Raw genomic sequence first — 14,356 nt, forward strand, 5'->3', positions numbered from 1 at the left:
GTGCTCCAGCATGAGGAGCTGTGTTAGTTTTGACTTTAATAAGAACTGATAAGCAAACAAGGGACCAATAACAAAGAGTGAACTGGTGGTTTAAGGCTGCTGATCTTATGCCCAGCTCTGACAGCCTGCCTGGACCCCCCAGCTGCATGTGCTTCCCCCTCCACACTGATCCCAGGGATGGGAGCACGTTGGCTTCCAGGGGGATGCTTCCCTTGGCTGGGGCTGCAGCAGCAGGGGAGGCTTGGGGGAGCATCCCTGCCCAGCGCACCCTGCAGTGGGGCTGCTGCTGTGTGAGATTACTCCCTTTCCTCTCTCTCCATTCAGGAAAGTTCCAGTGAAGGCTTTAGTTCCAGGAGTTTTCTCTAAAATTAGTAATTGGAAGAATATTTGTTGGGTTGTCAGCTCAGAGGAAGGGTGATAAGGTTTGGTACTTGGGCCCAAATTGTTTATAAACTTGTCAGCAAATGAAAACTTGAACAAGCATTTTAGCTAGTTTTAGCTCACCCTCTGCTTGCCTGGGAGACACATTTTACCATACTTTGTTAATCTCTTCACTCTAATAAATTAATGTATTGTTCTAAGCTGAGCTGTGAATAGGTAATAAAAGGCAGCTATTTCAAATGGCATTCCTCTCCCTAGTTAATGCTTTCAATTATAATTAATCTTATTTTTCTAATGCTTAAATATTTTTTTCTATTTTATATACATGACATTCGAGTATATTTATAGAAAAGGCATAGATTGCATCTTGCACACAGGCAAATTTTCTTTATGTTGGCACCACTGTTATTACCTGTATGGTACCATTGATGCAGTCTTGATGCTTTGCAGAAAATGATGGTCCCTTCTCTCTCAGGTTCTTAAACAGAATACCTATTTATCCCTGACGTTGCAAATAGAGTGTTAATAATTCTACCTCTAAAGTGCTCTTGTGGTCAGCCTTCTGGGATGTTATATGGGAACTCTGTGTTTTAAGGACTTGCTGCTAATCCCGTGCACTTACCATAGTTTTGCTGTGCATGAGTGCATGCTATGTGATCACCCCAGACTGCTGATCGCTTGCTCATGGCTGTATTTCTTTCACCTCCCATCAGGTTTCTGCTGTATCCTTTCCTACTACTCAATATGACATGGAACAACTCTGAAAAATGTCTTTGGCCACGGGGTGACCCACTGGCAGCAGCCAGCAGTGTGTGACAAGCAGCAGGTCCCTGCTGAGGCTGGCAGCTGATAAGCTGGGTACTGTGGGCTGGAAGGAGCAGCGAAGGACGTGGGGGTGTGGGGAGGAAGGAGCAGGGGAGAGTGCCAAGAGAAAACTGCTTAGTTTGGCAGTTAGAATAAAAGTCACCAAAGAACATGAGACTGGTAGGATTAGCAGAAGTTTTCCTGTGGTTGTGCACAGATCCAGGAAATTATAAGAAGCAGGTAGGCTGCTTGCCATGAGTGGGAGGAAAATCTTACGGCATGAGGCACTTTAAAAAAAAAATTAAAAAAATATAAAATTGTACAAGTGTTTCTTAACATTAGCTGTTCCAGTTGAGGGGGGTTGATGTTTGGATCAGAAGCTTTTACTTCTGGAGCTGCTGTTTCAAGTGCAGCCAGGTCAGTAGTGATGAAAGACTGTTGCCATCCAAGGGTTGCCCATGGCCTGTGTGTAATGAGTTAGTGGTCTCCAGGTGTTTCCAAAGGAACCTTTACAGTGTGTCTAACAGCTCCCACCCATGTTGGCAAGCAGAGCACAGAAAGGCAGTGAAAAGTGGGCTGTTAGGACACCTCAGAGGGTGAGCTTTCCTCCTCACTGAGCTGCTGCTGTGTGGAGAGCATGTGCTCTCCTCCCCATGTTCCCTGCACGGAGCATGTCACTCTCTTTAGCTGACACCCACCAGCTCCTACTGGTGCTGCCTAACAGGCTGTGATAGATGATGTGTTTTGTCCATGGTTTGAGAGTGTTCTGGGTTAGAATCCTCTGCATTAGGCTGGGAAGATCATACCTGCTGTAAGTAGTAGTTTCACATTGATCTCAGTGTTCAGATCATTCTACAGAGCTGGAAAATTGTTACTTTGAACACAGGCAAGTTGCATGTTTGGTTCAGGAGAAGGCTGAGAATGAAGCTTGGGATTTTCTGCAACCATGTCTGTCCCTTAAGATACGATAGAGAGAGAATTACAAAGTACACTACTCAAGAAAGCCTTCCAAACTTACAAGTGGTCTATATTCTTTATGATAGCTGAAGAAAGCCAAATGTTAATAGGAACGTGAACAAGCACCTCAGAAAAAGCAAAGAGTTGATCCTTAATGAATATCTTAAATATGGAAAGCTTTAAAATAATATTATGTGCATAGTATTTATAATAATATTGGTTTTCCATGTTCTTTCCATCTACCTAAGACTGGCAACTTTTCCTTCTGCTGTCGAGAAGCTAATGCTCTTCCTGAGTAGTCATTCAAAAAAGAATCAATTAACAATAAGAATATTCTTTTATTCTCAGCTCTGGGGTAGTCATGAAGTAGTTTTGGTAGGAGGCAAAAAGGTCACCTGTTGGTAAATCTACATCTACAGATCTCTCAAGCTGCTTCTTTCCCAGCATGTGAGAGCCAGACCATCAGGGTGTGTATGGGAAGCAGAAGAATAGAAGGCCAAAGGCTCAGGAAGATCTCATAGAAGGCAGGAGGGCTCTTGGGTTTGGCTTTGGCACCCCAGAGGTGAGCAAGGCGTCCTGGTGGATGTTGGGCTGTCAGCTCCCAGCAGGCTGCTCCCTCAGTGAGTGGAGCTCAAGGGAAGGTTCCCTGCAGCAGGGCTGAGGAATGGTGCCAGGGCTGTGGGGCTCGTGGTGTGTCCGTGCAGCTGGCAAGGGCTGGGTCAGTGCTGTGGGCTGGGCTGGGGCACTGTCACACACGGTGCAGGGGGAGGCAGGCTGTGCACAGCTCTGCTCCAGCTGTGGCACAGCTGGCAAACCCTGCCCAGCCCTGCCTGGGGCTGTCCTGCCCTCCTGCCTCAGCTGTGCCTGGGGAGAGGCTGCACCTGGCAGAGAGCAGCCCCTGTCTGTGGGCTCAGATAAAGCTGCATTACTGTACATGGCAGCAGTGTAATAATGTACTTCAGCTTTGCCCCAGGACATCCACCACCAAGAACAAAGAATGAAATATGGGAACAAGTCAGGAGTTTGAAAACAATCTCTCTGGAAACATGATGAATACCAGTGGTTTCATTTATTCTACTTGAACAAAGGTCCTTTTCTACTTTTAATTTCCCAGCAACGATTATTACCAGTTATTTTTCTTGTAGCTTTGACCACAGTTCATGGAGGTTTTATTAAACATATTTTTGAAAAGTGATTCAAAATGCCATTCTTCTCTGACTCTCTTGTGACTCTCTCTTTTCTTTTCTTTTTTTCTATTTTTTTTTAAACCATGTGAAGCCAGTGCATATTTCCAGTCAAAGATTTTGGACTAGATAACACTCTCATGCTGGTGTTCCTAGAATTATTCCAGTTTTTTTCCCTTATAATTGAAAGAAGTTTTGGCCTTTGATATTTCAGAAGACAACATATATGTTTCAAATCCCTTGCCTTTACATGAAACACTGTACTCATTTTTAGAAACCTTGAACACTGCATTTAATAGGCAATGTGTCCTGCTGTAACTCCCAAATAGTCCTGATGTTGTAAATTTTCTTGTGTTTCACTGACCTATGGCAGAGCCAGGCAACTGAGCTTGGGTGCTGCCATTGCTGGGGTTTGGTAGCTTTCTGCAGAGGGTTTTTGTTTAGATGCCTTGTGCGTAATTCTGTCAAAGCCCTTCTCTCCTGCCCGCAGGGATTTCATGTCTTGGAGTGTCTCATGTGTGGACACACATTATGACAGGATTGAATGGTTCTTGCATTTCTGGGGCTGAGTTTAGGAGCAGTTGTTCCATACAGATGGCCTGCCTGATGGATGCAAAGTTAGACAGGAGCCTGAGCCTCGTGCTGGGTACGTTTAGCCCCAGCAATGCTCTGAGCCTTGCGAACACTGGCGTGTGTGGATGCAGAGCTGTGGAGGCCATTTCCATGACAAGCATGTTGCTTTGCCAGTTGCTGTTCCAAATTCAAAGTGTGTATCAGGGTGCTTTTGTGTGTTTCAACTGTACTTCTGCTGCAGTAGCTACAGAAACCCAAAGTTTTACCTCACCAGGCAGAACAAGTGCCCTTTGTTACCTAGACAGATTACAGGTTTTTCTAAAGTCTGCTCTTCATAAAAGCCCAGCTTGAACAGTGGAAATTCTGACTTGCCTCAGATACTGAGGAGACTTTTATAGTTTCAAGTAGCTCCAGGGTTATATTTTAAAAGTTGAATTTCATCACATGTTTCAAGTTTGGTGGAAAAAAAAAAGGCATGATATTTTTAGCAGAAAAAAGTCCCCCCACACCTTTTTTCTTAACAGATGTTTCATCTCAATCATATCCAAACCTCAAAGCACAAGTAGCAGTCAACCTTATTCTCCTGTGGAGCAAGAGATAAAATGTCATTTGTTTGGAAGACAAGCTTTTTTTTGTAACCACAACTAGTTTGTGAGTAAAAGCAAATAATAAATGAGGCACTGTGGGGTTGTGGAAATGAACCTGAAGCAACATTTCTGCTCATGAAAGAGCTTGGAGTCCAGCTGCTCTTGTTAGATGGAAAGTCCCAACCCCCAGTCTACAAAAAAAAAAAAAACAACCCAAAACTACCAGCAATCAGTTTTTTCTTGCTTTATAAATCTGATCCAGCAATCCAGGTCCTTTTACCAATAAAATACGTCATCCAGAGTTCTCAACTTTGTACCAAAAAGGATTTAAAACTGTAAAGGTAACAGAAAGAGAGGAAAGGAATAGTAATTGTAGCCTGAAATATCCAGAAGTAAAAGAGCCACTACCCAAGGAATTTTCAGAGGGCTCTGGAGGAGTGGAGAGCATTTCTGTGCCTGGCAGCCAGGGCTGCACTCAGGGCTCCGTGCTGGCACGGGAGCTGCTGGGGGAAGCCAAGGCAGCCCTGGACTCTGTACATGAAAGATATTTTTAGGAGGGAGTTACAGTCCATCCCAAGGATGTGGAGGCATAAAGCTGAAGTGTGGTGCTGCAGACCCTTGTTTTGCTATTTCAAGGAGCCTTTGAAGAGAGTGGAGCCCTCCAGGTGTAGTAGGACATGGTTGGCAGAGTGGGATTCAGACCCATCTGCTCTCTGTGCTCCTGCAGGATCCCTGGGAGCTGCCCTGTGCCAGCTCCTGTGCCCTGCAGGGACAGCTGCCAGCCCCTCTAGCACAGGCTTACTGCTGCCCAGATTCCAAGATGCTACATTTGAAGGTAAATTCACAGTGGCAGTGTCTAGGAGAACATCACAGGATCTTCCACCAGAGGGGTAGCTCAAAGTGGGAAGCTGAATCTTGAGTTGCAAAGACATGGGCTCTCTGGAGCAACAGGAAAGGCTGGCTCCTCCTGAAAGGGTGTTCCAAATCATGCTCCAAACCATCTCCTTGTCTGTGTTTGAGCAGTAGGTGGGCTTCCATCTCTGGCTGAGGTCCTTAGACTCAATGGTGAGCAGACACCTGCCTTTGCTCTGTGGGAATTGTTTCTCTGATGAGATCCTGTGTACTCTTCAGACATCTGGTGATTGGGTCAAGCCTTGACAAAATTTATGTCTCTGCATGTTTAGCAGTATGTGATGTATTATCTCAGTACTATTCCTTACCCATGCAGAATATGAAAAGGGAAAGAGACATATGTGCACATGTATGTGCTGGACTACTAATATTAATCACAATAATGCTTTCCTCTTGTTGTGGATCAGTCTCCATTCTCCTCCCCCCACACCCCAGAGTAATATGGGAATGGCTGTGAGGATGGGAACACTGAATCTGCTACTGAATATTAACTATTAAAGAGTTGTCAGATTTGTAACAATTTATCACAGCCAAAATAATGTTACAGTGTAGGTCGGCAACATTGCTCTGTATTAACAGGTTAGTGCTGTGAGGGTCAGAGTAACACTCATCCTCATGGGAAGCAATTCTGATTAATTGAAAATTACAGTTCAGACACCTTTAGAGACCCTGTTATCACAGCAAAGGTGGTGGAAACACATTTTTCTTATTGAACAACCAAGTTAGATGGGAGCGAGTTAATATCAAAGACTGCATTATTAATAACATTACCTACTCAGCCTTCATTTGAATAAAGGGTTATGCAGGGGCTGGATTCTTTTCTTCTTTTCCTTTCCTTGTGAATCTCAGGGGGAAAAAATCCAAAGAGACAAAGGCAAAGGAAATTTAAGATAGAAAATTCTATATGAATGTGCATGTCTTCAACTTACACTGAGAACGGATTTTTAAAAAGCAAAATTGTTACCAGTTTCTAACTAAAATCACTGTTTCAATCAAATAAGTGTAAAATCAGCTTTAGAGAAGAGACATCGTTTTTCTTTTGTTTTAAGTCACAAGTGATCAGTTGATGTCCCCATCTGCCCATGTTCAGTAACTGATTTGAGCACTTCAGAGGCCCATTCAGGGCCCTGGGACATACAACACTGTAAGAAAATGGTAAGTGGTCCATATGACACTGACAGTTTTCACTTAAGGAACACTTACCAAGTTAAATGATACAACAGATTGCATTCTGTTCATGTGGGTTTGGATATGTCCACTGATCAAACAAAAATCTTGCTTCTACAGGTATCATCCTGAGCTATTCTGACCAAAGCTTATGGAGATTCTTCCCTGCTTTCATCTTTTTTTTTTTTTTTTTTTTTTTAACTAGGGGTGGGGAATGAGAAATTATCTTCTTTGATCTCCAATGAGGAAGGGAAAAAAAAGGACTGTTCTGTTCAGGCTTTTGGCTAACACAACAAACAGTGTTTAAAATTTAACTTTGCTTAATTAATTAGTAATTCTGTTTAGTGCTGTCTGATCTTCATCCAAAAGGTATTTTGAAGCTTGAGAACTGAACATGAAAGTGTTTTGGGTGAAGATGGTCAAGTAAGGCATTTAATCTGGCAGTTTCTGTTGATGAAATACAGCCAGTTGGGGAACTAATTGGAAAAGGGAATCATAATCTGGCAAAATTCAGCAAACTCCCTCCTTTTAGCAAACTCACTCCAGATAGAGTGTGGGAAATCTAGGTTTAGTGTTTATGCGTGTATGAGTTACGCCCTGGCTAGCAGAGAGAAACCATATTATCTTTTGTATCTGCATCTTTAGTACAAAACCTTTCTTGTAAGGAAATAGTAAAAAAATGCACCCCCCTTTCCCTGACATAATAGGAAAAAAAACCCCAAAACCACCAAACCAAAAAAGCCAGACCTGGATAGAAACCTGTGAATCTGCATCAAAGTTTGGAAATACTTCTACTTAGAAATGTCAAATTATTGGGATTGGCAAAAGGAATTGAACCTTTAGGGAAGGTGATGTTGCACAGACCTGTGAGTTTGACTACATTTTATTCAGGAGAGAAACTGTTCTCTGAATTTCTGAGTGAATTTCAGTTTAGCCATTCCTGACTGTCCTGGTAGTGTCTTGTCAGTTAGAACCATACCTGAATATTTAAAACATACTTTGGTTGTCTATTTTTGTTGGATGTCTATTGTCTTTTGCTGGTTGTCTATTTTTGGGTTTGGTTTGGTTGGGTTTTCTTTTTTACTTTTTTATTGCAAGCTGTCACAAGATCTACTTGTGACACTACCCCTCTGCTCTGTCTGCTCCTGGTCAGGTGCTGTGAATAGGTCTTGTCACATTGTGACTTCTTTTCCCCTATGGTTTGCTGTTGAATCTTTAATTTGTGTTCTGACTGTCAACAAGAAACCATGAAACAGAACATGGGTTCTCTCCATATTTTCAGGTTGAAATACCCATCCCAGATTGGTCAGAGGCACTGCTAGTACAGCTTCCTCTGAATTGCTTTTGACTTGTCCCACTGGATGTAAAATGGACAATTGATTTCCCTACAGTAAGTTTCAGAGAAGGCAGCTTGATCTTTGTTGTTTTGGAGGGTGTGTCTAATTCATCAGCTTCAGCTTTCAGTCAGGGAAAGCTAAATACATGCTTCTGGCACTGCCCCAGGACAAGCCTGTTTTTCTATGTGCTTGTTCTGGTGGCTGTGGAACGGGAATGTTCCTCCCTGATCCCGCTCTCCCTGTGTTCATTTGCCACTGGAGAAGAGGGCCTCTGCTCAAGCAAAGTTATCTCCATCAGGGGCAAATTTCAATCAAATCAGTGGAATAAAGCAAACTGTGCTTAATGATGGGGGTGATGTTTCCTAATCCATGGCCTCCAGGAGAACTTAAAAGTGAAATCTGAATGTGAATGTAATTGTTAATTAAAGGACTTCTCCTCAATTTAGACTTTCAAAGATGGTAGTTATTGCTCCGGTTGTTGTGCGGTCAGTGAGGAATGTCAGTTATGAATGAATGTTTATTATGTTTGCAATGAGAAAAATGTTGGCAGATAACTTAGACATCAGAGACCTCAGATAAAACAATGAAATGAATTCTCTTTCTATCCCTTTGGTTCTCACAGTCTCTAAGTCCTGCTGCATCTGCTATGTCTGTAAATTGGAAGGGAAACCCTGACCCTGTTGATGTCCATAGGAATTTCACTACTGAGCTTGGCCAGCTCTTGGATGCTCAATCCCACCAGTCAAATACTGCTGCTGAAGTTCAATTTGATTGTTTTAGAAGTATTTATGACTTTCCCTCCTTGTCTTAATATGTAATTTTACTTTTATCCTACTCCCCCACATGTCTCAGGTTGTAGTTGTGGTTTTTTGTTCTTTTCCCCATGTACAGATAATTCTGTCCCTTTTCTTCTGGTAGTTGTTTTAAGGAATTGCTGTGGAATCCACTCTATCCAAAATGAGAGGAAGGTTAATAATATTACACTACAAAGGTTTGGTTTCATGTGTGGCGGGTGCTGACTTTCATAGGTGGCATTTTTGTCAATTCTCCAATTTTACCTTTACTCTGGTTTCTCTCAGTAATGACCCTGACATTAAGATAGGGTTGAAACATCACTGGTAATGTCCAGTCATAATTCACCACTGTGGAATTGCACAGCTTCTCCCATAGTTCTGCTTTTTGATGCACCTGCTAAGGTGATGCAACAATCACATACCTTTTGGAAAGGCTGTCCTTCCAAGGAGGTTCAGAAGTTGTTTGTCTGTTTAGCCTGAGTTCTCCTAACTGCTCTGCAAAATTTGGAGTTGGTAGCCTGGACATTGATCGTGAGTTGCACCCTTTGGTTCTGGCCTCAAGATCCTCTTAATCCATCTGACTAAAATGCAAAGTATGGCTGAAAACTAGAGTGAAGCTGTCCTTATTTGAGAAGGCAGATCATTTGACAAAGCACATGGTCCTTTGCTGGAATGGGCCATTGAGAAACATGGAATGACATGCCACCTGAGTGAGGGTGAAAGTTTAAACACTCATTTTTCCACCTGAGTGCAGCTCTATTTTGGTGTTTTGTTTTTTCTCCCTTCTTGTCAGATGCAGGATGAAGGCAAGAGAAAGATATTTTTTATGCCTGAAGCTTACTATTCTAACTTCATTCAATACACAGAGCACAGCAATCAGTTTACCTCATTTCTAGGATATTTTAGTGATTCCTAAGCAGCATTTTGAATTATTACCTCCTTTCCTTAGGAATGAAAAAAAAAATCCAAAAAAACAAACCCTGAAAAAAAGGCTTAATTCTTCTGGGATGAGTCTTAATATCTTTAAACTGGTGCTCATTCTCTTACTCTTTTCCTCCCCCACTTCAATTATGAGCAATTGGGTGGTAGTAATTAACAATTGTAGAGAGAAACATCTGCTAATACACTTAAGCCAGTCAGTTTGTTTTTCATGAAAGAATGGTATTTCACAATTTTTCCAAGTTAATATTTTTCCTTTATTGTCTTTCCAATTTCAAATATTGTCCAGACCCATTTTTATAGTGTCTTAAGGTTATAGAAGTGAATACAAGACCATTAATAATGAACAAGAAAAGAACATAATAAAGAAAACATATGCAATATTTCAATTCATGAAACATTCTGTAAGGGAACATTGTTTTTGAGAGCATATGGTTATTCCCATGAGAAGCAATACATATTCTTTTTTCCCCCTCCAGTTGTGGATTCCCACAACAAGGGTATGTTTCTCTGTGTATTTGTCTATATAGCACGTTCTTTTTGTCAGGACTTGTTATCTGAGCAGGGAGGTAAGTAAGTATTTTTTGCACAGATGATGTATTGTATGCAGACCTATTTCTGATGGCCTAGACTTTGGAAACACAAGTCTATTAATTCTCCACAGTCCTTTGAGATAGCTATCTTGTCTGGTCTGGTTTAATATCATTGGCAGAGCTGAAAGGAAGTTCACATTGTGCATATATCTGAAACCTTGGCATGCGGCTCACTGGTGGATCTCTGTTTACAGGCTGCCAGTTTTAACTGTCCCAAGCAGACATTCTCATTTTATTTATAAGTAGGCTCTGCATGTGTTTGTATCCCTCACGAAATTGAGCACATGTCAATAGTCAAAACTAAGTATAGCAGCAAGATACCAAACACTTCTTCTCTTCTCAGACAAAACAGTATGTATTTTTAAATGTTCATTGGGTTTGGATGAGGCATATGGGGATATATGCACAGACACATTATTTGATCACTTGTTAATATTATTTTAGTATCTCTATATTGCCCTTTAAAGTTTCTTCAGTTAGATTTCATTTTTCTTTGCTGAACGAAACTTGACATCAGGATGAGATCACCAGATTTCTCCATTTCATTTGAGCTCCAAAATGAGTAACTGATTTCAAAGGATAATTCCCTGGAGCAGCAAGGCCAATAAGTTCTTCAGATCAAAGGTCAGCGAAGCTCAAAGAGGATAATTTCTGGCATACAGTATTTAAACTCTCCCAAGGAGTGTACTGCAAGATGTATCCCCTCCTTCTCCAATAGAACCCTTGTTTTTTGAGAAGACTAATTTGTCAGTGCACATTTTTTCCTCTGTTACATAAATTATACATTAAAGTGAAAGCTTCCTATCTGAACACACAAACTGTACATCCAGAAAGGCTGTTAACCATAGCAGGGGAAGGAAGGGCTGCTCCTTCAGCAGAAGGTGACTCTGTGCTGTTCCTCTCTGAAGCACCTGCTGGGCCCTGGTGCTCTCTGCTAATGCCAGTGGCGTTCAGCTCAGTGCAGGAGCAGGGTGCTGGGAAGGAGGGAATGCTCTGTTAGACACTTTGTTCTGACAGAAAACCCAACAAAGGGCGCTGTGGCAGGGAACAGCCACCTCCTGCAGGATCTGCCTCGCAGTGCTGTGCCCAATGCAGTCTGCCATGCCATTGTCATTTGGGATGCTGACCCTCAACAGATAAAAGACAACTGTAGAAGTCTTTTGGCCATCATGTACTTTTAACCATTTAAAAAATATGTGATAACAGAAGTGGATGTTTGTTTTTTTTTTTTTCCAAATGGCTGTTCACTGTCCCAAAGAAGCTAGGGGTCATACCAGCCCAGCTTTCATTTATTTCATATTCCTTAGAGGAAGGCTGGGTGGGATTGCAAAAGCCTCTTTTACAGAAGTTTTAATCAGGTTATAACTGTGCTTGTGAAAAACCAGTCACTGGTGCAGATGAGACACTGAAAATCTGGGGGTGTATCTAATAGCTCTGAAGAACTACTGTCAGTGTAACTGCCCTTGTTGTGAAGGCCCAGGCTACTTTTTCATTTCTTGTTGATTTTAGAATGTTGCAACAAAGCTGGACTGAAGTAGAGAAACAAATGCTGTCTTTTGTTGTATGGGGGTCTTTCTGTCACCTTAGTTTTGAACTTCTAGGAATGTAGAGTTGCATTCAAAAGGCAAAGTGAGTATAAAGCAAACAGCACTTTATCAGATATACTTTAAAGTTATGTATTGGAAATAATATTTATTTTAATACCTGTCTTACCTGTGATAAACACTATACAAAAGTCTCCTAAGAAGCAGTCCCTGCTCATCCAATAACACCAGCTTAAAAGAATCAGGGAAGAAACTGCTGTGAAGCAGCTTTGTCTTCCTTTGTCTGACCTTCCTACTCAGCTTATGTTTGGTGTAAGGAATCCTAACATGACTTGGAGTAGAAATCAAAGCATATCAACATGTCATTATGTGTACAATAAACACCATCAAAATGGTATAATGCAAATTACATGTGTGTATTGGGAAGCTGGTGTTAGTATAACCTCAAAACCACCACTTAGTATCACAAGACAGGAAATTCCCAAGGTCAGCATTTCAAATTTATTCCTTTTTCTTTACTATACATCCATCTTACATAGCATACCACAGTTTTGAAAACAAACAAACAAAAGTAATACAATAATGTTAAATTTAAGCAAACAAATGCAGTGCAGTGTGACAATGTGAATGTTGGGGCAGAAATCTGGAATTTCTGAGAGTATGAAGCTATGGTAATAGGAGTTGTAAGAGTTTTATTTTGGTTTGTGTTTTGGTGGTTTGCTTTTGGTTTTTTATTGGTGTTGTTGGTTGGTTGGTTTCTTGAAGCTAATTTTTCTATTTTAAACATGAAAGAAAGTCCAGGAAAATGGCTCATGAAGTATCTTAACTTCTAGCATGTTAGTGACTTGCTTTCCTGGGAGAATGGTTGGGAGGCAGCTCAGCAGTGTGGGACACCTGGAGAGCCAGTAAACCCAGTCTGAAATGAGTCCCCCTGAAGTGGAGGGGATCATCTTGTCACCTTTTTTGTAAGGAATCTGACTTGATTGAAGTGGCACTGAATGAGATGCTACTGCCAAAGGCATCCCCAAGAAACAGTTCCTAACATGGCATTAGGATAAAGGCTTTGGGTAGATGCAAATGCTGCAGTGCAAGAGAAGAAAATGCTGACTTTAAGACTCATGCTTTTGCAACATTGCTGGGTTTTGGGGAGTTGGAAGGATTGCTGCTAAATGTAATGGAGTGTGGGCATAACGTTGGCAGAGGTGTGTGGATGTGTAAAAAATCATGTCTAAAAGTCTGAGGGTAGGGTTAAAAAGTTTGTGTATATTTTCATAATACTAATGAAGATAGAATTAGTTTTCTTCAGATATAGGGTTTCATCACGTGCAAGGCTGAATGCCCCTGCAGAAGCCAAATGAACAGCTATTAAGTTCTAGACCTTTGTCTTTTAATCCACATGAGAAGCATATATCTTTCTGTTGTATATCTGATATATGTTGTGATAGATATTAATATTGATGCTCTTTATGAGTGCTGTTGATTTATGCAAGTGCCTGATGTTTTAACTTGAAACTTGAGTGAAATATGCTATTTCATGCATTGAAAAAATGCAGCTTAACCTTTTTGGCAGGTAGTGTTGCCTTCTTGGAAGGTACTAAGCTTTGTGTGTGTTTGAAGAGTGAAACTGGAACAGAAATGAGGGCTTTATTTCAGCTTCATTACTTCACTCACTGCTGGTGAATGTGATGGGTTTTTGCAATATGTCAGAAACTTTCAATATTTTGCAAATTATTCAACTTATTTGCAGTAACAGTTCTGCTATTTTATATTCTCATAATACTGTGTTTGAACTTCCTGTGACTCTAGTGATGTTTGTAGGGGAGGCTGTGTACCAAAAGCTGTTGGTAGATTGTCTGCTGAAATTATCCCAGATGTGTAGTGAACACAAAAGCAAATCAAGTATAATGATCCTCTCATACAAGTGTGCTGATATCAATTTCACCCTAAATATAAAGACAGATTTGCAAATATGAGACTGCTTTGACATTTCCTTATAAGCATTTTTTCTTAAATATGCTTTTCGCAGTGGCTTTGCCTCCAGAGAAGACAGATGGAGTTTGCAGTGGAGATGAAAAGAAAGCAGAAAAAGAAAGTGACACACGCACAAGTTCCAAGAAGCAACTGAAATTTGAAGTAAGTCCTTTGTATTTTAAAGTTTCACTGTACTGACATAATTATGGTAGAAAAATAACCTGTGGACCAAATAGTGTCATCTGATGCATGTTTATTGCTCCCAGTGTTTGTAGTGGGTACAGGAGGCAGCAGAACTGGCACAAATCAGTGCCTTGCTGTCAGTGCTCCATATGAGGTGATTAGTGGCACTTATTTCCAGGTTTGGAGAGAATCAAATGATGGTTATTTCTCTGCAGGATCTGAAGTGCATAGTAAGAGGAAGCTTTCAGTTTAACCCTTTATTTATTCGGCCAGCTACCATATTATCAAATCTTTAGATTGGCTTTCATGGACTATTGCACTTGGTTAAATCTGCCTAGTGTAAAAGATGCCTGTGAAACCTTCTGCAATGATTGATCTTCAGTGCCCAGGTCTCCAAAGTGGAATAACCCTGACCTGCTACATGTGAAAT

At 41.2% G+C, this 14,356-nt stretch overlaps 1 protein-coding gene across 1 annotated transcript in view; it reads left to right on the forward strand.

The window, feature by feature from the left end:
- The window catches only part of NKD1 (NKD inhibitor of WNT signaling pathway 1), a 106,065-nt gene that overhangs the window by 71,844 nt on the left and 19,865 nt on the right, over positions 1–14,356 (forward strand). The window contains exon 5 of the mRNA XM_071440380.1: positions 13,799–13,905. Coding sequence (XP_071296481.1) covers positions 13,799–13,905 — 107 coding nt within the window. The remainder of the gene's footprint in view (positions 1–13,798; positions 13,906–14,356) is intronic.

The sequence above is a fragment of the Agelaius tricolor genome, unplaced genomic scaffold, assembly GCF_023055355.1.
Source record: "Agelaius tricolor isolate 1412-34295 unplaced genomic scaffold, bAgeTri1.0.p SCAF_15, whole genome shotgun sequence".
In the NCBI taxonomy this organism is placed as follows: Eukaryota; Metazoa; Chordata; class Aves; order Passeriformes; family Icteridae; genus Agelaius; species Agelaius tricolor.